A 25,790-nucleotide genomic window follows, 5' to 3' on the forward strand; every position below is an offset into this window, starting at 1 on the left:
ACGCTGCTCTCCCAGGGCTCACAGGGCCGGCGGCCGTTGCTTGCGGCTCATCTGCACCGAGATTCGGCCGGTCCAGCGCTCTGGAGTTCGCGACAAAACGCCCGCACGCCTTCCGTCAGCACGCGTTTGACTGCCGCGCTCCCCACGTCGCAACTTTATACTCCCTACTCATCAATCAGTCCTCTACGCTGGCAAATCTCCGCTAGATTGTTTTTGCTTCTCGATCTTGACTACCTGCTCAACTACAGGCTTCCACCTCTGCCTTTTGCCTGTCTCCTGCGTCACGGCCGACAGCCGCAAGGCGCTGCGCCTTGTCTACCCGACCCAACTTTCCCGTCACAATGGCGCGGCTCAATACGGCCATACCGCCTAGCAGCAGTCGCGCCTCGTCAGTTCTGCAAGAGCGCACACCACAGACTACCAGCAGGTCGACAGCAAGATCTACACCCTACGCGACACTATCGCCCACAGCCGCATCGTCAGATAAAGAAAACGAGAGTACCCCCTTGGGCGCAAGAGACAAGGGCAAGACAGTGTCAATGGGCCCGCCTAAGCTACCGACGCCGGTGTCCGATACCCCACGACCAAGCAAGCGAAGACGCACTGGCGAGCACGATGTCACACTGTCAGTAGATGGGCATGAACAAGATGCCGCGACCCTTGTGGATCTCAAATACTACGATCCAGATCAAGACGAGGAAGAGCGGAGGGAGGTGCGAAAGGATATGCGCAGCTATCAGCGCGAACTCTACGGTGGGTGCAATCACCTTCGCATGAACCACATCCACTAATTCGCGAACCAAGATCGACGCGACGAGTTCCTCGAACCGGACAACGATGGCCTTGTTGACTACGTGAATCGCATGACAGACACCTACGGTAGAGTTAAACAGACAGCGGATGCGGTGTACGACTCGCGCAACTTGGTGGAGACCAGTGATCTTGCGCTGAAGAAGACGAACCGGCTGGTGCTCGGAGATACAAGCATCGGCATAGACGTAGACGAGTTTGTTTCGAAATGTATCACATTCATGAGAAATGGTGGACCTCTGGGTGAAGACGAAGAAGAGCCGGCATCAACACAGGCTCGTAACCGTCGGCAGAGCAGACGGAACGTCGACAGCGATGAAGATGAGGAGGACGATGGCGATGCGCTAGACTGGGAGACGTTTGGTGAAAGAGCTTGCTTTCCGAACAATTCTCGGCCGCCTGTACCTGGCTTCTTGCTGGGGCCTCTCTCCGTCGAGAAGCGCAAAGCCACGACTACCCAGCGGACGGGACGACAGCAAAAGAAGCCCACCGGGCCGACTAGGAGGCCTGAATCACTCGAGCCGGAAGACCTAGCACGCACGCAAGCTTCCAATCTGACTACTTTATGCACGAACATCCGGAAAACCTTAGTCGACACAATCAATAAAGGTGTCAGTGCCTGTGAGGAAGAAATGGCCGAAGACATGGACGAGGAGGAAGTCACTGTGTTGCTGAGAAGACACCGCATGGCGCAGAACAAGGCCAACGAGCCCTGCGTCTCTCTACTCGACTTCGCCGTCAATCCCCATTCATTCGGCCAGACGATTGAGAATCTGTTCTACATTAGCTTTTTGATAAAGGAGGGCACGGTCGCTGTGGAGAAGGACCATGAGGGACTGCCCGTGCTTGGTGAGTTCTCCGTATCTCGTATTTGCCGTTCGCTGCGGTGCTCAACACCCATCGGTCGTGTCGTGCGCGTCGCTAATGTCGGAATGCGCAGTCCCATCAAAACCACGAAAGATCGCAGATCAACGCGAGCAGAACATCTCTCGGAACCAAGCCATCTTCAGTCTAGACTGGCCCACCTGGCAGTCACTGATCGAAGCCTTCGACATTGAGGAACCGCTCATACCTCATCGACAGGACGACGAAGGTCAGCAAGTAACCGCGCGCGGTTGGTATGGCTAGCCAATCGGAGGTCTGATGTTGTGGCTTGCGAGGACTTCACGTTGATGTCGGGGCTTCTCTGGCTATTTTGGCGATTTCGACGAATCTCATCTGCGGATAGTATGGGCGTATGAATGGTGCTGCGGACATGCTTAGAAAATACCCCTTTTGCTGTTTGTTTGGGGTTGTCAAGGTATACGAGGAGTTAGTCGGTTGCACAGCACAGCTGCTGGCGTTGAGGCCGCTTATCCAGGGCTTGATATCCAATGCTCCACATTCTTGTACCATACCACTATTACTCCACGAGCTGCTGGCTCGAGGAGATGCATGAAGATACACGATACTACTGATATCGAATGCGATTCGTGCACCGTGAAATTGAAGTGAAAGGGCTAGTGCTGTCTGTCAAATGCCACTCCACCTCATTATGAGAACGCATTACTCCGGATACGATATCCGTGCAAGTTCGTCATCGGCTAAATCGAATATGGCTACAGCAGCAAGCTACTCCTGACGGCGCGCGAGAATTCGTTTTAGTGGTTATCGAGTAAGGCACTGGGAAACGAGACTCCACAACGGCGCGGATGCATTTGAGTTCCGAAGCACGAGCAGCGAGCGCCACCTGTTGGACCACATATTCCTCCGACAGATGCTTAACTCGTCCGCAAAGATCAACGCTATCTGCACGAGCACGAGCACGAGCACGACCCTAATGATGATTACTCCGTAGTCGTACTCCGTACATGGACCTCATATCTGGCACGCTCTAAGCCTTACGCAAACTGATGTGCCGTCACATCACCGGGAATGGCTTGCGTTAGATTAGCTGCTGTCAGCCGGCCAATGCGATGTCGTTCTAAGCGCCTCGAACACGCGCGGGCCCGTCGTTGGGCTGAACGATGGCTGAACAGTTTTATCGCATATGGCAAAGCGCTGTGGATCATCAGGTGGGAATGGAGTGGCGCTGAGCTCTCACATCTCATCCCGGGTCCGGCTGTGCCCTTGCCCGGCGCCTTGACTCCTATGCGCCATTTGATGCAGCTACCCAGGCGTGAAAAACCCACAGCCAGGTAACTTACGTAGGCCTAATCTTACTTCATCAGGTATCAGCACGATGTGACGACTCAGCTCCCAGGCTCCCAGGAGCCGGGAGTGGGCTGAGGAGAGCCTTTCGCTTTCCCAACCGTCCGAGCCTCTCGTTCTGTGATTAGCAGCTTCGGAGCATGCTCGTTCGTGCCTTCCCTTCTATTCGAGCAGCGAGGTAGTGCGGACTGCCTTATCGCTCTCTTCTCCGCTTCTCCGTCTTTCCTTCCTCTCCAGCGCCTCTGTCTTACCATGGCAAGATGGCCTACGGCAATCTGAGCAAATCTCTCATTTATTCCCAACTCGGCTCGTCAGCTGTCCGCAAGTCGTTGTTACTCTCGCTAGTCCTTGTCAGCATCTTCTTGCTATGTTGGAGCAATTCTGAGCTTTTCTCGTGGAGTCCCACCTCCTCGCCGTCTGATCATGCCTCCACCGACCGTCCTTCAAAAGCGCCTGTAGTCGACGAGCTCGACCACGATCTTCAGATTGACGAACCTGCTCCTCACAACACTCCAGCTTTGCCTTCCGTAGCGGCTGTCCCAACAGTTACTCCAGGCTCACTCCGCTTGCCAGCCGAATATTATGTCGAATCGAAGGATGACCCGAGGTGCGAGGATACATATGGTCTCAACTACCTATACTCTTTGCAGAGAAGTGGCCAGCAATATTGCAAAGCAGCATCGTCAACCTCGACGCTGAACTGCTTCCACACCAATATCACAACAGACCACACCGACTCATTCTGCATTGCGTCTTCCGTCTCCATCGATCCACATGCTGAGCACAACCCCTTTGGCCTCGACTGCCACCTTCGGAACTTCGCTGCTGAAGCAGCCGCCTCCAATAGCGAACCTGTTACACCAGACTTCCAGACGTTCCCTGATTATATGTTCGAGACCGGCCCGCACCGCATCTTTGACGATTGGTTCAAGAACATTACGCATCCACTGCGAGACGAGACCGACGCAACACGTTCAGCCTGTGCCGGCAAGAAGTCTGCCACAGACGGCTACACGATCCTCATCAAGCGCGATGGCGGCGGCCATCTCTGGCACTCGCAGATGGAAATCTTCTCCCTGCTACTAACCCTCGACGTCCTACGCTCCACCACCCGCAGTACCTCAACCCCCTACTTCACCTCCGCCGATATCGCCAACGCGCAAGTCGTCCTCCTCGACTCGCACCCCGACGGCCCCTTCTTCGACCTCTGGCGCCTCTTCGCCAAGAAGCCCGTCCTCCGCCTCAAAGAATGGCAGGCCCAGCTCGCCGCCAAGTCTACCGCCGGCGAACCCCTGTGTCTTAACAATGTGCTGCTGCCCCTCCCCGGCGCCAGCAATCCGATGTGGCAGGGCGACTGGACGCCGCACGACTGCACGCACAGCGCGCTACTCTCCACCTACGTCGAACGGCTGAAGACGCACTACAACATCCCTTCGCCCAGCGCCCGCGATCCCAAGGCACCTATCACCGTGACCTTCATCGACCGCCGCAAGACCCGCAAGCTGCACAACCAGGACGCCATGCTCAAGGCCCTGCAGCGCCGCTTCCCAGCCCCGGACTTCCACATCCAAGCCGTCGACCTGGCGCACATGAGCTTCCGCGAGCAGACCGAGATCATGGCGCGCACGGATGTCCTGGCCGCTGTGCATGGCGCGGGGCTCACACACGCCGTGTTCCTGCCGCCGGAAGCTTCAGTCGTCGAGATGCTGCCGCCGGCGTTCGGACATAAGGGGTTCCGAAACCTTGCCAAGTTGAGGGGGTTGCGGTATTTTAGCGTGCATATGGATGAGAAGGAGCAGGTTGAGGGCTGGGATGGGAACTGGCAGGCTGCGGAGGAGTTGGTGGTTGGGGAGGAGGTGTTTGAAAGGGTTATGGAGGTGGCGGTGGGAAGTGTGTTGCAGAGGGGGACGAGGGATGGGGATGTTGGTGTGCTATAGGTGGTGAGTGCTGAAGTAGGAGGAGTCAGGGCGGGCTGATCTGTGTCTATATATGGTGTTTAGTGTAGATATACCCTTTTGACTTCGCTGTTAGATAGCTTGAGGAGTCTGTTCTGGAGGGGATCAATGGTTGGCGTTGATATCGTTTCAATTTGCATGTATGTGTCTACGGCTTGTACAGGGAACAAGAGAAGCTTTTCATGTGTCAATAGGATTTACCTCTCTCTTTTCTCTCTTTGGAATCCGTCTTTTCAACATTTGACCCGCCATGTTACACAGCCCCGCTTGAATGCAGGAAACCCAACAAGCTCTAGTAGAATTTGATGTTTCAAAATCGATAGGTAGGTCTGCAGCCTTGTTTTTGGTTTCAGCCTCGCCGCATGGTATCGTGCGAAGTGCGATGCAACGCGCATAAATCGCTGCTCCCCCCATTTCTCGTAGCTGTATGTGAGGAGCCGGAATCATGGTCTAGAGTGCGGTCAGATATCAGGGGTACTATAGCTAACAATTGTGCGCTATAAAGATATTCCCTACTATACACATATGGCAGAAGCTAGGAGCGTAAGAGCTCAATTTGCTAGCGACAGTATGAGAACGTTCTACGAGGAGAGAAATTAAGCTATCTACCTACGGTGTTGACATTCCCATGATTGGAAGGGGCAAGGCAAGGGGGAGGGCGCCGGAAGAGGCTGAGGGCGAGGCGGCAAGGGCAATGTAATGCGGATATCACTGGTAGGTATGTACGTCGGTGTGAACAGTTCGACTGGGTTGAGGGGGCTACAGGTCGACGATCAGTCTTGGGAATACGCATGTGTCCTTGGTGGGAGCTAGCTTAAAGCGTTTCTAGTGAGGACTGTGAGGTATGAGCGGACGTCTCGCTGATCAAGCTGCTTATCGGCCTTGGTGTTTCACATCTCGCCCTCGCAAGCCTCCTCATAAGCCTTCGCAGAGAGCACCTTCTCTTATATAACATGGAATTCCACAGCTGATTCAGATGGTTCTAACGGAATACCAATATAGAGGCCATTCTCTTTAGTAGGCACTTCTTTTCCTCCAAAGTCCTACGTCAGATTAGCTCTACACGAACAGTGCCTTCAATCAAGAACGCAAATAGGGAAAGCTCACAGCTAGTGTTCCAAATCTCCACCCTGAGCTCTCAATTTCCGCCTTGCAAAAAGGGTGGACACCATAAGGGTCGTATCGCAAATAATACGTCCTTCCGACCTCTAGAGAGTCCTGCCAATCCTTGCTATCGCTCACATCAAGCGTGAGATCCCTACTAATCTTGTCTCCAGGGGCTAACTCGATCCAGCCTTCTTCGGCGCTAATTCGGAAGGTAGAAGGTAGTGCTACCAAGCGGCCATCGGGGTTCCTAGGAAACCTAAGTGTTGGTTGCGGAGGCCTGAATGGGATAGCGCGCTCGAAGGTTGGAGAGGTATATATCTTGAAATGGCCTCGAGAGACTGACTTTGGGGAGAGCACGGCTGGGTCGTGGAGCACAACGTGTTGGTGTAGCGGCTGGTTCACGGGCATCCCTTCGTACTTTAGTGTTACTTTGAAGGGCATGCTACCGTTGGGAAGTGATAGCTCCGATGCCTTGTCACAATTACAAACAGAGACAGAAAATACAGGGCAAGCGGCGCTGAGAAGCATCATAGTCAGTCCTCAGTAACATAGAAAAAGTAATAACGTAGAGTAAGCCGCACCGTTTTGCTGCCAACGCATCAGCTCGCCGATGCCGGTTCTCTTCGCTGATTCTTTCCCTCTCCTCCCGTGGGAGGTTGCGACCAATCCAGTCTTCTCGTTTTGGCCAAGGGTTAAGTAGTATTTCTGGAGGCGATGGTAGAAGGTCTCCGCCTAGGTCCTCTTTGATGGGCATGGCGATCCAGTGCGTGAAGGAATTCTCTAAAGAAAAGTGCGTTAGAGATGACCCACCACAAGGAAACCTCTAGAGTTGCCTCCCGGAGCCACGTTAGATCATATGACTCTTGCCAAGTCCCTTGAACTGCGGCACAGATCCTTGTCGAAGAGGATACTGCATTCATCATATAGCGCTTATCCTAAAAATCCCAGGAACAGGATGATGAATGATTTTGGAGACGGACCTGCTTCAGATGGGATCTTTCCTACTCCGGGCTGCTATAAGCGATATTCCAAACGCATTTTCCTCTCTTTCTCGTTCGTGGATTGGGATTAGGCATGGTGGTGGCATTTTGATGCCACTTAGCATATCTGTCGTCCTTCATATAGCTAGGAGCTGTTGGGAGCTGCGGAGCAAGGTCAGCCGATGGAGCCTTGCCGCCTTGGTCTCTCGAGTGCACCGTACGCCTAAAACCTAAATGCACTTAGGGTTACTAATATAAAACACCCCGGTCCGCGAACTTCTCAGCCCCAATATTCAGAGTTCACTTTACTAAGGGTGCACCCGCGTATCTCGGATAACCAACTCTCCTAGTTATAGCGTGAACATCATTCGCCTGCCTGTAGAAGAAGACTAAACTTCGTCGGGTAGATGTGTGGCACTCTTCTCGTGGACCTCCGGCCCCTGTGTCCCGTTACAGTGCAAGCATCACTTAACGTTATCCGCTGCGCTCTTGCAGCCGGAGGGGCAGCTATTCTGCAGACCATTTTCCATCGCGTAGGGCCAGGGTAGGGCTTTACAATATCCGGAGCGATATGCCTGATACCGTTGCCCCTCTGTTGGTTAAAGATGAGATGGGGCAGAAGACGGACAGCAGGCCGACCGTGTAGTACATAGAGTGGCAGTGAAATCCATCTCATCCAGGTATCGCAGCATTCGCCCTCGCATTCTCCGCACTCAACTCCGCCATCAACCCGCCCTTATCTCTCCTCTTCGCATCCTCTTCTAGCCGCTGCTGTATGACCTTGTCCAGCATCTGCACCTTCGCCAGCGCCACGTTCGTACAGTTCAGCAGCGCAAGCGCATCGATCGGCAACCCTCCATACTTTGCAACCTGACACACCTCACCATGTCTGTTCATCGTCACAACGACCTCCGCCTCGCTAACCTGCTCTTCCGCCAGATTCGCATCTACCAGGGCTATCTCCCCGCCATTGAAGTACGAGAAAGTGACGCAGAGCGGATGATGCAGCAGCGAAAGCGGCACAGGCTCGCGCTCTCTTATGCTGTACACTGTAACCTTCTCACCCTCGACGCTGACATCCGGCCGGCGGAAATGCCGGAGAGCGGCCACGAGTGCAATGCATGCTGCGTCAACGAGGCCACCGTCGTGGTCAAGGACGTGGACGTCGGCGCGGAGCGCGAAGCATTTCAAGCCTGCTATTATGCATAGCCCTTCGGTATCGAGGGCGGAGGATCGGCGAATAGCTTTCTCGAGGAGGCGTGATAGGAGTGTTTCAGCTTCTGTTGGGCTGTGAGTGTCTGTGAGCGGGTGAGGGAGGATGAGAGGAGAGGGCCAGTGGGACGGCCTGGGGGCAGGGGCCAGAGGGGAGAGGGAGGAGAGGGAGTAGGGCGTACCGGCCGACCTCGAAAGCGGGAGAAGCCATGGGGGAGAACTCGGTCGATATAGTGAAGATGCCGTCGAATTTGCGGTCGGGGAAAGGGGTTGTGACTTCAACGGAGATGCGAACGAGAACTCTGTAATCCGTGTCAGTGCTGGAATGAAGGCTCAGGAAGTACTGGCTAACCTCGTCTTGCCTAACCGCACGTCTGCTACGCCATACTCGTCGCCGAAGGAGAGTTGCAGCTCTCGAAGGTCGTCAAAAGCTCGGCCGTCAAGGCGAACATTTTCGCGCAGAGCTTGCAGTATGAATTCGCGTGCGTTAAGTGACAGCTCTGCTTCGCGTGGCATGATTGCACTGCGTCACTTGCAACCGCCTCAAGGATTGTATCTACTGTCGTTTTGGATATAACATTTTGACCATGGGGAAGTTTTGGGCAACGCCGTCATCTTAAAAACTGCGCCGAGGTTTCTCCGGTGCAGCTCAAGTCGCGACTTGTGAAAGCCCTAGAGCCGCAACACAGCAGGAACCCTGCGACTTCTCCTCCTCCACCAGCGCAACCATGACAACCGCCCACAGACCTACCTTCGACCCGGTAAGAGAGTCCTACGAAGTTTAACCACGCAATGAACCAAACTAACAACCACTTAGGCCCGCGGCAAAGAAGCCCAGCGCGGACCCGCCTACCACCAGCGCCTCCTTCCCGCGCACACGATCCTCAAGCACCGACAACCAGGCCAAGGCGGCAATGCCGACGCCGAAGTGCGGGACCTCCGCGCCGAACTTTTGCGCGCAGAAGCGGCGCACTTTGCGAAGAAGAATGGCGGAGCACCCGCAGCGGATGACGAATCGGCGGCTAGTACGACCGGATCAAAGCGACAGCTAGAGGCAGCGCCAGAGGATGAGGGAGGAGAAGAGGATCCGGAAGCTAAGCGCAGGCGGCTTATACTGGAGGAGGCGAGGGAGGTTGATGCGGATTCGGATGGGGAAAGCAGCGAGAGCAGCGATGAGGATGAAGAGTACGTGGGGTGGTATTGTAGATTTCGGGGCCGGATTTGGTGCTGACACGGTCCTAGCGATGAGGATGAGGAGGATGAGACTGCGGAGCTCATGCGCGAGCTGGAGAAGATCAAAAAGGAGCGGGCAGAGCAGAAGGCTAAAGAGGTAGGCTTCCTCACCTCCCAGCCCCCTTCTCGGTCCAGGATCGAAGTGCTGATGAACTATTACAGGAAGCCGAACGAGCCGCGAAAGATGAGGAGCAGCGAGAGTTCGACATTGCGAGAGGCAACCCTTTACTAAACCCCAAAGACTTCAATGTCAAGCGTAGATGGGACGACGACGTAGTATTCAAGAATCAGGCCAGGGGAACTGAGGACAAGAAAAAGAAAGAGTTTGTCAACGATCTGCTGCGGTCGGACTTCCATAAGCGCTTTATGGTAAGTTGTGTTCGTGCTCAGCTATTCTCTACATACTGACAGCCATCGTAGAGCAAGTACGTGCGATGATCGAGACCATTCATCGTGCTCTACCCCTTGCGCTGTCCGACTTGGACGTTTCTGCGTCTATGGAGCACTTCGGGCGGCGTATTGTTGCCACCGTGGGCTATTGGTCAGGCGTTGCGGCTGAAGCTTGGTATGATGCAACCGTACCTTATCAGCGGACTAGAGCTGATTGACGGACAGCTGCCGTCAGAAAGATAAACATAAATTAAGGTTATCTTTACAGATCAGCCAGCGAACCACAACGAGTCTCGAAAGAGAGTCTTGAGCTTGGCATCGACTTTTGAGAAACTTCCTCAACTGGACGAGAGTAAATTCTCAAGAGGTGTTGGTGGCTTCCAGCTGATATTGCGACTCATATGCCAGCAGAAACTCTATAAACCATTAGTACGGACCGACGTCTCAGTCAGTGGCATTCCTCGCAGATCAGTCTCGAGTCTTGCGGTCTTACTAGAGTATTGTTACATCGTTCTCAAGGACCCTGAGATCGGCCCCATGCCCTACCTTAGCCCTCCCCACACAAACTTACCCTGTCTATCTGACTATCTGGACGCCATGGAGCGGGAGCTATGACTAGAACGGTGGCCTCGATACGGCCACTATTGACTCTGGCTTCCAAGCCCGCCCATCGCGTAAGGCTCGACGGCCTCAACTGTGACGCCGGTGGCTCAATCAAGCACTGCTCGCATATATTCCGTCTCCATCCCTTCTTGTACTCTAGACGCGTAATCCTTCCTCCCAGCTATCAAACCTACTTTCACATCCTACATTACTACCAGAATCTTACTTGGAGCCACCTTATCTCCTTCCTCAGCAGAACCTTATAAATCCGCGCCCCACCAAAACGATGCCCGAATACAATGCCAATAACATCGGCACCGCCGGATTCGGCAACAAAACCTCCGTAGATCCCGAATTCGACGGCCACGAGACCCGCTTTGACAAACACCACGATTCGGCCCCCTACGGCGACGCGACCCAGTACGGGTCAGGCGCAACAGGCGGCGCAGGCGCTGGGAACAAGCTCTCGTCCGTGACGAGCGGTGATGAGGACGATAGCTACAATAATACGGACCTCAGGACCAATACGCACCATAATACTGATCCGTATAGTGGGCATTCGGGTTATGGGAGTGGGACGACTGGGGGAGCGGGGTTTGGGAATAAGACGCAGGGGGAGTATAGTGGTGAGTCTTGCGCTGGTTGACGGGAACGAGGGGGGTGAGGCTAACGGGTTGCAGATTCGAGGAGGGGGAAGATTATGGAGAAGCTGGGGGGTATGATGGGGAAGGATGATATAGCTGAGAAAGGACACGCGAAGAGGACGGAGGCGGGTTACGAGGGCTGAGTAATACGGCCGCCACGGGCGGTAACAATTCATTTTCCGTGTTGTGGCTGTTACAGTGAGAATATGTAGATACCCTAGCTATATATTTTGCTCAAGAGCATCTTTCGAGATGTGCGCGCGACTGTGAAGAAATGCATACTTAGTGGTGACAAAGCACCTAATGCGAGGTGTCTGTGTGGACTCATTCGCACAATATCAGGTGTCCGGGATAGCGTAACGCGTTACTACTGCTCGTGAGGGTCGGCGACGTATCCCGCGTAATATGGCTGATCAGAAGCTAGATGAATGTGTAATTGTTGCAGCCGAAGACATGTCCTGCGGCAGAACGAACGAAGTTGAGCCGCGCACGTCGGCGGTGACTGGGGCGAGGCTAAACGGTGTATAAAGATACTAGCTCGGAGCGTAGACAGCTGAGCATGATGCAGAGCCAACTCAAAGTGAAAGCTTGAGACGGGAGCAAGAAGGGTAGATTCCTGTTCAAGGCTGCTGCGGGCATGGTCTCATATCTGTTTGACTCATATGCGGACGGGAGAGCCCCAGTGGCTTCAAGTTTGGCAGTAATTCGCCGGAAAGCTCCCCTTAACGCCGCGAACCTCGCCCTCCCACCAGTCCTGGGCACTGTCCGTCCTCTTGATCACCCTGATCCTGTCACCCTCTTGGAAGCTTAGATCACCATCGTGCTGGCCCTCGAAATCGTACAGTGCTGTCACGAAATCTGCCAGCTGAGAACCAATGCGCTTAGGTTTTGGCGGAGGCGGAGGGGGTTTCTTCTTGCTGACGTCCGGTGAGGAGCCTCTTGATGAGGGGGAAGCAGCGGTACCTAGGGACGTGATGCCACCAGTGGCAGTATTGGCATACTGCGCGGTGGCGATTGGAGTCCGGACATAGCCGGTGCTGTTGGCTGATACAGTCCGCTCGAGGCTTTGGGATGAGTAAGAAGCGGATGAGAAGATACGAGGCCGTGTATCACCAGCACCAAAGTATCCAGATGCAGAACGTTGAGCGCCCACGGAGGGAGATGTGGCTGGTGAAGGTGAGGTGATTACAGTTGAACCGTCGTGAGATAACTGTTTGCCAAGATTGTAGCCTATCCGAGGCCTTATGGAGTTGGAAGAGGCAATCCTAGGTTTGGGGAATGTATCGACAGCAGGTGGTTGAGGGCTTTGTAGAGCCGGAGGACCGGGCAGAGCTGGCGGTGACACGGTTGCCGACGAAGAACTCGTCCGGCGCGACGAAGGCGGTGGCGGAGGTTTTCCGAGCCCCTGATGGCTTGTCCGTCTACCTGTAAGGCCGTTGCGAATGCCAAAGCCGGTAATGCTGCCATCTTTGGAGGCCTCTCGTTGCTCCATGGGCTGATGTACAGCTTTCCCATGCGCAATCAAGCCGAAGCCGCTCTCCACTTCTTTCCGGAAAGACGTGAACGTGGCATCCCAGGTCGACACAACATCCTCCCATTCCGGAGGTGGTGAAGGAAATCCCTGCTCGTTGCAGTAGTTGTGGAGCAAGGTGTAAAACTGCGCTAATATGGTGTTTTGAATACTGATCTGGGTGGCCAACAGATGCGGCACCAGCGCAAAGGTTGCATTGATGATCCCTGGGAGCACTGTCCGAAGATGGGCATCTGCAGACTGGTATTCCTAAACCGTATATGGTCAGACATGGAGAATCTGACTTGTATAGCCTTATCACGTACCTGCGTAGCATGCTCAAAGTCAATCTGATGCTTGGCGAGAGCTGTGTTATCACGATCGGATCTTTTGTCCTTTTTCTCAACGTGCTCTACACGGCCCTTGTATCGCTCGAAGTCGAGCTGAAGAAAATTGATGAGTAGATTCCTTACCCCACCAAGTACCCATTACTCACCTTCCTATCTTCTCTCTTTTTGATAATCTTATGCATCGGTGCAAGAGCTTCTCTAGCGTCTTTCGCCGTTTTGATAAGTTTTACGTCCATGGTGTTTACCTCCTCTTCCATGTCGGTCTTTAGTTCGCTGTAGACTGCACGAAGCTTCTTCACTTGCTCCAAGAGGTGCTGCGGGGTTTCAACTGGTACGTGTGATGCCTCGTGGTCCTCCATGGCTCCCAGAATGGGTCCGTATAGCGTCTCATATTCAGCCGCTAGGAAAAGTTGGTGTCGCAGAATGGCTGCCCATGCTTCTCGCCAGGCTTTGGCACCTTCGATGATCTGGCAGATTGTCAACCGGATCCTCTGGCACCCAGGTAACGGAGGAACGGTACTTTGACTAGCATCTGATCTGCCTCCTTGAAGTCGTTCAGCAGAGTTGCGATTTGTGTCTCGTCAGCTGTCCGTGGGAGAAAGCTCCCAAACTTCCGCTGAACTCGCTGCATTGCGGGATGAGGATCGAAACAAAACGCTTGAATGATAGACAGACAATTGGACAGGCAGTCCAGGAGAGAAACAAGAGCAGTCTCGGTAATGACAAAGAGTGTGTTCGCATCGCAGTAGTTGCCTTATGGATGGACAGAGGGGCCGGAGCTCCACAGCGTTTCAGCCTCGCGACTGCCCCAAGCAGTGAGCCTGTGAAAGTGATTCGCTTCTCTGATTAGGACAACCTAATGGCACTTTGCCCGCCCACCTTGTATAGCTGATTTGCACCACATTCATCCCTAAGGGAACCTTAAGAGAGAAAAGAGGCACACTCATCAGCACTCAAGTCTCGAGTAGCAGAGGGCTAAGCTTGATCACGTGCTCGCGCGGGGCCGCGCCACGCCACTGCCTTGACGCGTCTCATCATCAAGTTCAGCATCACCTGCACCATCCATCCCACTTCCGCCTCACGGCCCCGCAAACTTCAATGACTGCTATGTATCGCGACAGCCACCCGTGACGACGCACATATACCCCTCCTCTGGCCATGTCAACTGCCGTCTACAGTACACCGAGTCTCAGTGTTCCGCCGTCCCAGAATACCGCACCCGTCATCGAGTTCCGCTGCCTCTATACCCACGATGTTCGACGCAAGCAAAAGCGCTGGCAAGATGGCTTCCTTCGCTTCCATACCTTCAACAAAAGGGTTATGGTGTACGATGTCCCGAGGAACTATGTTGGAGACCATCACTGGAAAGAAGGAGCACAGCTGCAAGAAGGCGATGAGGTGACCCTGGACAAGGGCGTGCTTGTAGAGGTCGGCGAAGTCGTCGGAACTACAGAGACGGATCTGAGCCCGCTGTTCGAGAGGAAGCCTAAGGAGACACCCGAGAAGGCCGGAGCAACTTCTCCGGCCAAGGCAGCCTCCTCCATGCGCAGCACTGCGGGACTTGTACCACCACCATTGCGCCATAGATCTCTGAACACACTGCTGGGAACGCCGAGAGGGTCGCTTGGAAGGGCGGTTCTACCTTCAAAGTCACCATATGAAGCCCGGCAGGGAGCAACGGCAAATGAGTGGGAAGACGGACCCGCCGCAAAACGTCCTCGAATAGGAGGCAATAGCACGTATACAGGTTGGGACGTCTTGCGGACAACTAAAGTATCAGCGTTTGGGTCGAAAAAGGAGACACCTCTTTGGGCAAAGACCTCAGATGCGCGCAAAGGGAAGTTCACGAAGCCGACGTCGTCAAACGTGAAGTCTTCGACAGGTCGAGCTAGGCTTACCGTGAAGGAGGTTGTCGACATTACATCTGACCCTGAAGACAACTTCTCTGACATGACGTTGCCGGGCACACTGATAGCTGCCTCGACGTCAAGACTATCGCCTGTTGCTCCCGCAAGTACCAAGACGGGCGCACCTCTACAACGTACAAGTAATGGAAAGCCTGAACAGCGCATTTCACGGGCCCCAAACGGTTTGACCCAAGCGTCATCATCTCCTCTCTCAAACAAGAACAGCAAATCAACCCTGAAGCCCAAATCTCGGCCCCCTTTACCACCCCCTCAGAAAGACCCTCAGCTGCCATCATCGCCGCCTGTCAGCACGACTAATAAGATACACGCAGTCCAGAACACGATCGACAAGGCCGCGAGTACAACGAGTAGTCCAGCATTGCGTGCCGCAAAACCCCTTGATGCTTCGGCTGACTCGAGACAAACTGAGTCCGCATCAAATCCCCGTACTAAGGCACTTCGGTTATCAGTGGTGGCGCCACGGAAGAAGATGCTCTTATGTGAAGCCAGGCCAAAATCCAGACAAGCTACCAGTAATAGCAACATGCGAGCCCCGATCGAGAGAAGCAGAGGCGTTTCACCGAGGGACGGATCAGTGGAACGTCAAGGGACACCCGACTGGGACTTTGATTTTGGGGTTGCAGATGAGAAGTCCGCATCTCCGGGTTCTACTGCTGCATCGCGGAACCCAGGCATTGCGAAATCTAAGTTGCTCGGGGAACCCATAAGGAAGAACCTATCCAGAAATGGGCGTCCGGATGAGCTACCGCCCGCTGATTCTACTACAACTCCGTTCGATGAGATGGCCCTTGTACACGGTAAAATGGACGCGCAACTGACGACGGCTTCAACAAGACTCAAGAGCGCGCGCCCAAATACCAGTGTCAAACCTGGTGCTGAATCTGCCAACGCATCCCGCCCTCGCAGCCCTTTCCGCCGCGTACGTTCTGAGAACGACGCTGCGCTAAATCCGTCCGACCCTCCAGCAGGAACAGCCAACTCCGAGCCAGCTCCACTCGCCAACAAGCCAAGAGCATCAGCCGCAAAGGCCACAGCTCCGCCGAAGCGACCGCTGCAGCGGTGGAAGAGCTTAGCGGATGCTGCACCGGTACGTCGCGTTCCTACGCCGCCGCCACCGCCTGTAGTCGAAGATACGGATATTGGACCATGGAGCACGGAGGCGTTTGATCTTTTCGACTGGAGGCCACCCAATAGGGATAGCGAAAGAAATGTTGTTACTGCCTTATCCGAAGGCTAGAGAGGGTATTCAATCCCCTGCTGTTGCGCCTGGTTTGCTGTTTCGATACTTGTCGCGACGGGGAGCTTTGTTCTATACCCACCCTACCGGTCTCAAAAGCGCATTGATATGTCATTGCTTCACTAGACCGTACAACCGCTCAAGTGTATCAGCCGTGATGTTGCATCGCTCTTGTATGTCGAGTTTATTCAAATACCTAAGCCGCCTGATGCTGGTACCAGACGACAAACCGCAACAGGTGGCATACCGGAATGCCGTTCACAGACCCAGCTGCTCTACGCCTTCTGCAAACTGTCGACAGGAAGTAACGAACCCCAACGTCTTTGCCACATTGAACTCAATGCACTGCTGAGCGTAGCTCGGCGATGTAGTACCGCACCCATCGCTAAGCAGCACGCAGTCATACCCCTTGTTGAATGCATCCGTGACCGTGCCGCTAACACACTGGTCGGTGTTGACGCCCGCAAACAGCAGGCTCTTGATACCCTGCTCCTCGAGAAATTCCTGACATGGGGTACTGGCGCCCCAGAGGCCGGACAGCCGGTCCTTGTGGATCCATACATCGGATTTGTAGGACAACTTGGAGCCCTCTTCGTAAGCAGCGGTAAGCGGTGCGTAAAGTGCGGCGTTCCAGGTGTCTCGCATCAACAACCGTCCGGCATCGACTGTCTTGCCAGTATCGGGGAGTATTAGGATGCCGCAGGGTGCGCCGAGGCCCTTGTAGATCCTGCCGTCTTTTCCATTCTCTAGGAGCCGATTCCTCTCTTTACGGCGGACATCGTTGTGCCTGTCAGCAGTGATGCTCTCCGGCTTCTCCGCAACAGCCTCTCTTTTGCAACTGATAGCCGGAATATCTCCAGCTTCACCACCGCCATCAACTTCGTCATCTGGAACAGCTTCAAAGCCAAAAGCTCGCTTCGCAGCTGGTGGTATAGTTCGCAAGTCCTCCTCACTGAGACCCCAATTGAGCCAGATGATCTGAATACCCGCCTTGCGTGCCGCAGGGATAGCATACTCCAGCAGCTTTTCCGCCGCAGCGTGGCCTGCGCCCCTGGAGCGGCCGAATCCAGGCGAGAGGAAGAAGTTCTGCATGTCGATTATAACCAGCGCGGTCTTTGCAGATGACAGCGTGATCGGGGTTGTAGTGGTCTCGATGCGGACGCGCGGAGAGGTAAGCTCATCGGATTGGTCCTTCGCTGAGCGGGTTAAGTCGAAGCCCGTACGTGTTGAGTGGAGCCAGAAATTGGAGGCATTGCCGATGAATGCACGCCGGTGTGGCGGCTCCAGGGCTGCATCGGCAGTGCTGCGGGAGACGGACATTTTCGGCCTCAGAACCCCAGGTGTAGCTGTGAGACTAGGAGAGGCTTGAGATTTCGGTCACTAGTGGGCGTGCCGTGCAGAAAGAAATTCCGCTAGGGGGGAGCTTGATAAAATGAGCCTAATTTTCTTGAAGGGGTCCTTTAGGGAGTGCGGAACTTCGTAGAAGCTACGGCTGTTCGAGTCTACTTGTGAGAAGTTACGAGAGCTGAAATAGCACTGTCAACAGGGTAGAGGTGTGAGTGGAAGTGAAGCTTTCTTCAGTATGAAGAGGTCATTGAAAAACGCCTTTCGCACGTAGAACGTGAACTCCAAGAAACGGATCTTGAAAGTCAACAGTCTACGACATCATATCACTCGAGTAACTTTGGAAAGTAGAGATTTCCGGTGCGGATATCTTGCCAACTCACTTAGCTCTTATTCGATGGGTTCTAAAGGCTTTCCTCTCAAGCGTAACTCGGACAGACGGAAGATACAGATGCAAAGGTTGGCACTTGGCATCACGTGCTTACTTTGGATGCTATACTCGAACACAATCTGGAGGCTTGCCAAACAATATTTCCAGGTTCATATACCATGTTCGTTCTTTTATAGTCGTGTATAGGTATTGGTATCTACAGGTCTTTTGCTCTATAGACGTGGAACGACTCGCCGATGCCTCGAGTGGTTATACGAGACAACACACATGCCAAATCCGACGTTCTATCAATATGCTTCGTCTGGTTCCTCCGCCGATTCTAATCCACTGTAGGTAAAACAAACAATCCGATAAGCCTATATTACCAGCAGCTCGTCGCCGGCCAGTCAATGCCTTCGACTTCATACCATGAAGCCTCGTCAATCCGCAACGCCAGCCACCAGATGCCCGAGCCGGATTGAAACGCTCATCTATTTGAGCGACACCGAACGCCTGCTCATGAATTCATAACCTTTCCATCTCTTGAATCCATCCATCTATCATTCGACTCACGCATCCGAACTCGTAGCGGCTCATCCCATTCCTCCAAACGTGTCCCAGCTTGCTACGCTGGTGGTCATTCACCGTGTCCCATAAGCCTCCATCGCCTTCTCCAGATCCGCAAGGCTTCCCCTCTCAGCAAAGGCATCGAGCATTTTCCTGTTCTTCTCCATCTCTTGCAACTGCTGCTCTTTCCGCTGAGCGCTGATTGCGCTTTCATGAGCAACTAGCACTTGCTTTTCGATCTGCTCTTGCGCTGCAAAGCCTGTGAACTGTCAGACCTGTTCACCTGGACCAAGTCATATATGCAGAACTTACCAAGCGCAACAACTGCTACAGCGGGGATAGCTAATAGACCTAGCCGACCTAATTGCGGCTTCGCCAGATGCTGGACCACGGGCTGCTGAGGTGGCGCTGCGAGAAGCGGAGGTAGTGGGGGATAGACGCGTGCGGCCAAGGAGAAGGGTCGAGAGGAGGCCTGTGGAGCCATTGAAGGTGGTCTTGAGGCTTTTGAAGGGAAGATGTGGTAATGTGACATGTATTGAGCTCTCACAGGGGATAGAGGAGGTTATGCTTCGCAAGAAGATGAGGCTATAAGCTGCCGATATTTGAATGAATAGCAAGACAGCCAAGGCCGTATTTAGAAGAGATACGACGACCAGCTTTACAGCGTGTTTACTTTCTGGTAAAAGCTCCCGCGACAGCGTAAGACCTGAAATTTGCCAGGACAACACCGCATATATCCCCACTTGACCTCGGAGCCTTCAGCCTTCCAGACTGCCAGCTCCCACAATCCTCCCGCATCGTGAGACCTGACTCCACCTATTAAGATCCTCCCCTCGGCATCTTACGGCGGGTTTCCCTGCAGAAGCGGGAGCCATCTTTCCGCGCTCATGTTTCTCACGCGAGAGTCACAGGCCGCCAAGCGTAACCCCGCGGCATCGATGCACCGAGGTGCCTGGCCGCAGGGTGAGGCACTGCTGGTGTGGGGTGATCGACACGGAAGAGGAAAGCGGGAAGAGGAGAGTGGTGTGGTGGGGTGAAAGTATCGGCATGTTACGGAGCACGGATGGACAATCGGAAGCTGGCAGCGCACACAGATGTAGCTGGGAAGGGGGCCAGAAACACCATGGCGAAATGGTTCTGTTGCTGATACACGAATTGTGGTTTGAGAGTCAGACAACCAGCAGGATCTGCTAAAGTGGGCGCGAGACGAGCGGGCGTGATGTAGAGAGAATCACACACGAGAGGCATAGAAGAGTAGCCTTCGAGGCAATCGAAGATCAAGATGCACGTCTCCTCTCTTTATCACAACTCAACAAGGCCTTTGGAATGAATCTTGATAGATTGTAATGTCATAAAGATTTCCAGGGCCAAACCCGGATACCGAATTCATTGTACAGAACTATCGTCAGCTACGAGTAAAGCAAAACTCTATCTCGGCCCTCCCAAGGCTATAACCCCTAGAGAAATCAGTATACTGCCGTGTATCCTGCTCAATGACCTCCAAGCACGCCCTCAACCCATCCCGCTCCCTCCGGGCGATCTGCCGCAACACCTCCTGACTCGTCTCACTCAGCAAGCTCGACGCCGTCAACGCCTCATGAAGCTGCACAAACGCCCAGGCCATCCCAATTAAGAAGTTCGCGCTCTGTATGGGCTTCATCGACGCATGTAGCATCTCGATCGCGAAGCTGTCATCGCGACCAGCAAGTGCCTCCTTGAGAGATCGCGGTGCGGACAGACCCGCGCGCTGCATCATCTCTAAGCCGAGTTCCACTAGGCCGACAGTATGCGGCCGGCGCACTTCGTCCATGCCCGCTACGCCTGGACCTTCATTCTCGAAGCCTGATTGAGCACGTAGAACGCGGACGACTGCGGAGCCGGTGCTGTTCGCTACTTTCGCAGGGATGGAGACGAAGTTTTCGAGGAGGCAAGGATGGGCGAACCAGAGAGGGATGAATCTGTTGATGTTCGTTGGGTTGGGGGAGAAGAGATCGGTCGCGGTAAGGGTTTCCTGCGGTACGGGCTCCGAGGAAACCTCTGAGGACTGGACTTGCTTCAGGACCGGGTAGTCCTCGCGAATGTCGTTCATCTGACATGCTTCGCTCGAAGGAACTGCGTCCCGCCCAACGAAGGACCAGTAGATGCGGCTGTCTGGAGCACCAAGGCCGTCAATCCAAGCCTTGACAACCTCAACCTCGCTCTGGGTGAAGGATCCAAACATTTTTCCTTCCCAGGAGAGCTCTTGGATGAGCCGGCTGTTACTGCTGTCGCCCTTCCGTACCCAAGGTTTCATGCTTGAGAGATCATCCAGGAAATCCATCTGCCACTGCTTCGAAGCGAACGCGTTTGGTTCGAGCCAGTCGACCAGGCTGTGACGGCCGATCTTAAGCCTGCTGCTGCAGTGGATCTTGTGCGCCACGGGTGCTTTGGCCTGGAAGATCTTGACAACCTCGGCTTCGCGGTCGTTTCGGGGGAAAGATTCGACAGCGGGTAGCTTGAGAGACGGCGACTGAGGTGTAGTTGGTAGACCTTCGGCCAGAACGAAACCAGCTTGTACGCGTTTCCACGCTTGTTGAGCTGCCGCGTCTCCGCCTTTCTCCCGCATTTGCTCTATGTATCCAACCGCTGCTTCCATTGCCATCCTGGCGTGACCGCTGTCCGCATTGTCGATGGCGATGTGGAGCAAGAAGTAGTAAGCGTTGAGCTTCAGTTCCTCGAGCTCCTTAACGGTCTTCATAAGATGCAGTGGCAAGCCCTCATAGGCCATGTTGAAGCCTAGTATCTCCGGCAAGAACTCGTGCGGGAAGAGGGATATGAGCAATTGAGCGAGAGCTGCTTTCCAGACGCGGGGTTCATTGAGATCATGCCGTGGGTGTATGAAGTCAAGGGTATCGCCCTCAGGTAGTCCGGCCCCAATCTCCTCCATCAAGTCGCGATAAACCGTTACATGATTCTTGTCCAGATCGCCATCACCCAACTCCTCCGACATGACCTGCCAAGCGTCCTTGGTGGACCGGCGTAGCGCAAAGGGAGTCGAGATCTTGTTGATGTGGCCCAGCCATGCGCCGTCAACATACTTTACTGGCGCGGCTTGTTTGAGCCACCACACTGCTTCTTCCTTGTCTTTGAACATCTCCCTCACTGACCCCCCTTTTCTCCTTGCAACGTACTGCTCCCATTGTTCGGTGGTCCCATCGTTCTCACTGCGCAAGAACGCAGCAAGGTTCTCCCGCGTATAGCATTCTATGGACAGAATGCCGGTCTCGGGGTGTTCTTGCGCATCCGTGAGGGTTTCGGCGAACATTTGGATCAGTATATCCCTGCATCGCGGCAGGATCTCGGGGTAACGCTCGAGATTTTGCAACTTGTAGTACAGATCCTTGTGCTCTTGTAGGGAGGCCGACTCGACATCGTTTGGTTTGTCTCTCAGTGCTACCTGAGACGGTACGCTCTTCTCGCCGGATAGAGGCTTGACAATGGGACTGGGCGGCCGCTCGACATCTCGTTTCCGATTTCGTTTCCTCGTGAGGAGTCGTGCTGCAGCTTCGACAGCTTTAACAACAGAAAACGCCACACAAAGAAGAAAGATGGCCTGTAGAACAAGAGACATGCTGACACTACGAGATCCGACTCCGCTGACTGTAACGTTGAGGTCTGACAAACGAGGGCGATATGTAAGGGTAGTTTAAGGGTAAAAGAAGAAACGTTCCAAGTTTGTAGCAGAACATCATGACTTCTTCAGCGCGCTGTGGCTGAAATGCTTGCCACCATGGGGTAGCTCTTTCTGCTTTACGTGATTTGTGCGGTGTACCGTACCTAACGTCGCAGCTAGCAAAGGGGCTTAAGGTCATGATGCCATCCCATCCGCCCTGGCAGGCCTAGAAGTGGGGGGAGGGTCCCGCTGGCAACGGTCAGGTGCCGGTTAACAAGCAGTTGCGTGCTTGGTTGACAGGTTCGACAGGCTTGTTCTTCAGGTGAGGGACGATGGAATCATGGCCGCGTTCGTGGTGGGGTTGGCTCGGCCAAACTACCAACCTGGAAGGAGGTAAGCAGTGTTGCTCCGGCTCATGGCCAGGCAAAGCTGCTTATCTTATTGGTCAATGTGATAAATCCGGTAGCCGATTCTGCCATAGCGCGGCAGTCATGATGGACAAAGTTTAGAATTGCATTGGGGACGGTGGGGGATGCATGGGTAGTGGCAATATCCGTGTGCTTGATGATGACAGCACATGGCATGGGACCGCGAACCCCATACGAATCTGACACGCCGATCACCCGCGGCTAGAATCTGGCTTTCGGATGGAACAGGGAACAGATTGATTTCGACGTTGCCAAACTGCAAAATAGTGGCTTGACGTTTATCAAAGACTGGACGATATCCATTTCATAGATCTGCTCGGAGTACTCACCTGTCAAGCAGAGGCTGTAGAAACCCGCTGATATGTCACTGACGGGCTCATTTCCATGGGTGGCATTTACACGCTGTACTTCAAACGCCCTAGCCTGCAAAACATCGTTTTCCACTCCGATTTGCGGCTGCTTCTCCGCCTCCAGACCTCCACCCCACCTTACAATGCCCCTCATCGTCATAACACCTGAAATTGGCCCGACGAGAGTGTAAACACCTTCGGTGTACCAGTACCTAGAAATTCTGTATGAGGATTGATATTCGTACACAAGCTACACCCGTAGATTAGCGCGAGTTGCTCGAATTGCGTGTCCAGATGGGTGCAGAACCAGCATTCTTGGCTTTGGCAGCGCACCTCAAACGGCAGAATTACACCTTCATCTGCCCGACACCCGAGAGTCATGGGAGGGTCGTTGCCAAGAGGATCCAAAGTCCGGAAAGGCGAGATGTAACGAATCTTGAGGACCTTTTTGGCTGGAGTTTGAAGGCCGATAGGTATGCAGGAACATACCGAGCCACCCGGCTGCCGTAAATCTACCACCAAGCTCAAACCTTCCGTAGGAACACCATAGACCAGCTACTCCCTCCGGAGTTACTGGAGCAGTTGCTGAAGGCGTCTGTGATCACCCCAGTGGAGAGCGAAGATCGCCTCAAATCCGAGTATCGACTATCGAATCTATATTTGCCACACATACAAGATGGCACCAGTGCCCCTCAGATGTACTACATCCATTCGGCCTTTCCAACCACGCAGTCCGATGCCGTGTTCTTCGGGCCGGACACGTACCTTTTCCTAGACTTCTTGTCCCAAGCGAGCAGATACTTTGGGGCAACCCCACCGCGAGTTGTTGTCGATGTCTGCTGTGGTTCCGGCGCCGGTGCCATCCATATGGCTCGCAGTCTCCCGAGCAGCAAGGTCATTGGACTGGATCTCAATCCTAAAGCGCTGACCTTGGGCAAGATCAATGCCAAGTTGGCGGATTGCCAGGTTGACTTCGCGGAGTCAGACCTTTTCGTGGCTGTGAAGTCAAGAGAAGATATCGACCTCGTGGTAAGCAATCCACCGTACATTGCTTCTTCGGAAGACAGCGACGTGCCTATGTACGCAGCCGGAGGCGCTGAGCAGGGTCTCGCCTTGCCTCTCCGCATTGTTTCGGAGGGCATCCAGGCGTTGGCTGTAGGCGGGCTTCTGATGATCTATACGGGCCTTCCGGTATTCTACGAGAAGCCTGGCCATGACCCATTCCTCCAACGTATACGGGAGGTCGAGGGCGGGGAGTTGGTGGCTTATCGAATTATCCATCCGGACATGTTTGGGGAGGAGCTGTCTTCGCCGCCTTATGCGGATACGGGAAGGATACAAGTTGTTGGAGCCGTAATGAGGAAAACAAGGAGTTGATCAGAGCGTGATGTTGTTCCTTCCTTGTAGCACATATTTTGGTTGAATGCTAGCCGTATGTGCCGATAGAGAGATAACTTATCAGAAGCAGTGCTCCAGATGAATTTTGGCTTGAAGTCGTCATATGCTGATACTATTCGAAGGCAGTACTGCCAGCACTTCGTGTCAAGGAAGGGCGAAACCTCAACCACCGTCACGCTCCTGACTTTTTGAGATGATGGCGAAAGGAGCATGTCATCAGAATATCGTCTCTAATGGGTCACAGAAGGCTTCCAGAAAAACATGAGATTGAAGGCCGTGGCTTTGTGGCCCTGCGTCCCTAGACTTCTCCAGCAGTCCGAGGGTTCTGTCTGCCTGAACAGTTGAGAACATGCTCCTTAGTTCATTCCATGTTTGACCGTCTTGACCTAAGCCACCCTTACAAAGGGCTCTGATCCTGAGCTGCAGCAGAACCAGGGGGGAAAGGACTTGACCAGATCCGCGGCTGTGGGCCTGTCTTTAGGCTCTTGTTGCAGCATTCGTTTGATTGCGATGATTTCCGTATTTTCAAGTTCCTGCGGCTCGAGCTCCGTCATTTTCTTTGCTGCAAGCAAATGAACTATCCCGACATAATCAGCAGGTAGATCGTCTATCCACTCAACCACTTGTGGGAGATTTTTGTGGAAGGTCTCGCCATCATCCGCACGATAAGAACGAAACTCTGCTTGCGACCTGCATGCCATGCAAGTCAACATTTCCGCGAAAACACATCCGAGTGAGAAGATGTCTGATGATCGTCCGCGTGGCTGTTCAGCGGCTACTTCAGGACTGCAGTACATCAGAGTACGCTGAGAGAACCCATCAGTCTCGCTTGCTTCCAGATCTTGCACGAACCGGGAGATGCCAAAATCCGTGATGTAGAATCTGGGATGCTTAAACACGCTTGGGCAGTTCGAGTCCTCGACGAGTATGTTTTGCGGTTTGAGATCCATATGCTTCACACCTGCTGCATGAATGTGCTCAATGGCAGCAGATAGACAGCTGATCCCCTTGGCAAGTCCTTTCCTGCTATGGAACGGATAACCCCGCCTCTCTATCTGCGCCAGAAAGGCCTTCAGGTCACACTCGGCTACGGGATAAGTGAGTACGGAAAAATGTTTTCCCTGAGCGTAGCTGCCCACGAGGCGGACAACGTGACCGTGATTGAGTGCCTGAAGGTGCCGGACCTCCTCCAGCGCTTCCTTAGGCGTGAATCGACGGTGGCACAGCATGGTCTTGAGAGCTAGGCGGATTCTTCTGCACTGGACCGCATCTACTATGGCACGACTGGTGGTTGCGATGGTTTCGTTGTCCTGAAATGGCAGATCAGCTCCAATCGGATATTGTACGTGCCGCCCGAAACCTGCATATGAACAGTTTAGTACGACAACGCAAATCACGGAGACGGGTATCGCAAACCTGACCAATCGAAATCCTCTGATTCGATGGGTGAGACTAATCCCGCGTGCCGTGCCAGAGCAGTATGCTGATTGTCTGCAGTCAATACTGGCCTTTTCGAGGGGTAACGGTAGCTG

General features: G+C 53.9%; 12 protein-coding genes across 12 annotated transcripts; 6 read left to right on the top strand and 6 right to left on the bottom strand.

The window, feature by feature from the left end:
- Positions 1–341: 341 nt before the first annotated feature.
- Positions 342–1,938, top strand: W97_03652 (uncharacterized protein; the record flags this gene model as incomplete). Its single annotated transcript, XM_007781548.1, has 3 exons — positions 342–753; positions 805–1,659; positions 1,751–1,938. 3 exons carry the CDS (start codon positions 342–344, stop codon positions 1,936–1,938), a joined length of 1,455 nt encoding a protein of 484 aa, XP_007779738.1.
- Positions 1,939–3,260: 1,322 nt separating this feature from the next.
- W97_03653 (uncharacterized protein) lies at positions 3,261–4,937 on the top strand (the record flags this gene model as incomplete). Its single annotated transcript, XM_007781549.1, has 1 exon — positions 3,261–4,937. One exon carries the CDS (start codon positions 3,261–3,263, stop codon positions 4,935–4,937), a length of 1,677 nt encoding a protein of 558 aa, XP_007779739.1.
- Positions 4,938–7,714: 2,777 nt separating this feature from the next.
- W97_03654 (uncharacterized protein) lies at positions 7,715–8,770 on the bottom strand (the record flags this gene model as incomplete). Its single annotated transcript, XM_007781550.1, has 3 exons — positions 7,715–8,330; positions 8,437–8,556; positions 8,607–8,770. The coding sequence occupies 3 exons, from the start codon at positions 8,768–8,770 to the stop codon at positions 7,715–7,717; spliced, it is 900 nt and encodes a 299-aa protein (XP_007779740.1).
- Positions 8,771–8,982: 212 nt separating this feature from the next.
- W97_03655 (uncharacterized protein) lies at positions 8,983–9,925 on the top strand (the record flags this gene model as incomplete). The annotated part of the gene is made up of 5 exons (XM_007781551.1): positions 8,983–9,015; positions 9,072–9,439; positions 9,497–9,584; positions 9,650–9,856; positions 9,908–9,925. 5 exons carry the CDS (start codon positions 8,983–8,985, stop codon positions 9,923–9,925), a joined length of 714 nt encoding a protein of 237 aa, XP_007779741.1.
- Positions 9,926–10,766: 841 nt separating this feature from the next.
- On the top strand, positions 10,767–11,267 carry W97_03656 (uncharacterized protein; the record flags this gene model as incomplete). The annotated part of the gene is made up of 2 exons (XM_007781552.1): positions 10,767–11,106; positions 11,161–11,267. 2 exons carry the CDS (start codon positions 10,767–10,769, stop codon positions 11,265–11,267), a joined length of 447 nt encoding a protein of 148 aa, XP_007779742.1.
- Positions 11,268–11,812: 545 nt separating this feature from the next.
- W97_03657 (uncharacterized protein) lies at positions 11,813–13,615 on the bottom strand (the record flags this gene model as incomplete). Its single annotated transcript, XM_007781553.1, has 4 exons — positions 11,813–12,904; positions 12,961–13,077; positions 13,131–13,451; positions 13,505–13,615. The coding sequence occupies 4 exons, from the start codon at positions 13,613–13,615 to the stop codon at positions 11,813–11,815; spliced, it is 1,641 nt and encodes a 546-aa protein (XP_007779743.1).
- Positions 13,616–14,142: 527 nt separating this feature from the next.
- On the top strand, positions 14,143–16,149 carry W97_03658 (uncharacterized protein; the record flags this gene model as incomplete). The annotated part of the gene is made up of 1 exon (XM_007781554.1): positions 14,143–16,149. The coding sequence occupies one exon, from the start codon at positions 14,143–14,145 to the stop codon at positions 16,147–16,149; it is 2,007 nt and encodes a 668-aa protein (XP_007779744.1).
- Positions 16,150–16,407: 258 nt separating this feature from the next.
- W97_03659 (uncharacterized protein) lies at positions 16,408–17,469 on the bottom strand (the record flags this gene model as incomplete). Its single annotated transcript, XM_007781555.1, has 1 exon — positions 16,408–17,469. The coding sequence occupies one exon, from the start codon at positions 17,467–17,469 to the stop codon at positions 16,408–16,410; it is 1,062 nt and encodes a 353-aa protein (XP_007779745.1).
- Positions 17,470–18,504: 1,035 nt separating this feature from the next.
- W97_03660 (uncharacterized protein) lies at positions 18,505–18,914 on the bottom strand (the record flags this gene model as incomplete). The annotated part of the gene is made up of 2 exons (XM_007781556.1): positions 18,505–18,689; positions 18,743–18,914. 2 exons carry the CDS (start codon positions 18,912–18,914, stop codon positions 18,505–18,507), a joined length of 357 nt encoding a protein of 118 aa, XP_007779746.1.
- A 921-nt stretch (positions 18,915–19,835) lies between these two features.
- W97_03661 (uncharacterized protein) lies at positions 19,836–22,040 on the bottom strand (the record flags this gene model as incomplete). Its single annotated transcript, XM_007781557.1, has 1 exon — positions 19,836–22,040. The coding sequence occupies one exon, from the start codon at positions 22,038–22,040 to the stop codon at positions 19,836–19,838; it is 2,205 nt and encodes a 734-aa protein (XP_007779747.1).
- A 1,114-nt stretch (positions 22,041–23,154) lies between these two features.
- On the top strand, positions 23,155–24,237 carry W97_03662 (uncharacterized protein; the record flags this gene model as incomplete). The annotated part of the gene is made up of 2 exons (XM_007781558.1): positions 23,155–23,333; positions 23,400–24,237. 2 exons carry the CDS (start codon positions 23,155–23,157, stop codon positions 24,235–24,237), a joined length of 1,017 nt encoding a protein of 338 aa, XP_007779748.1.
- Positions 24,238–24,644: 407 nt separating this feature from the next.
- Positions 24,645–25,487, bottom strand: W97_03663 (NEK protein kinase; the record flags this gene model as incomplete). The annotated part of the gene is made up of 1 exon (XM_007781559.1): positions 24,645–25,487. One exon carries the CDS (start codon positions 25,485–25,487, stop codon positions 24,645–24,647), a length of 843 nt encoding a protein of 280 aa, XP_007779749.1.
- Positions 25,488–25,790: the final 303 nt, after the last annotated feature.

This window comes from Coniosporium apollinis (assembly GCF_000281105.1).
Source record: "Coniosporium apollinis CBS 100218 chromosome Unknown supercont1.15, whole genome shotgun sequence".
In the NCBI taxonomy this organism is placed as follows: domain Eukaryota; kingdom Fungi; phylum Ascomycota; class Dothideomycetes; genus Coniosporium; species Coniosporium apollinis.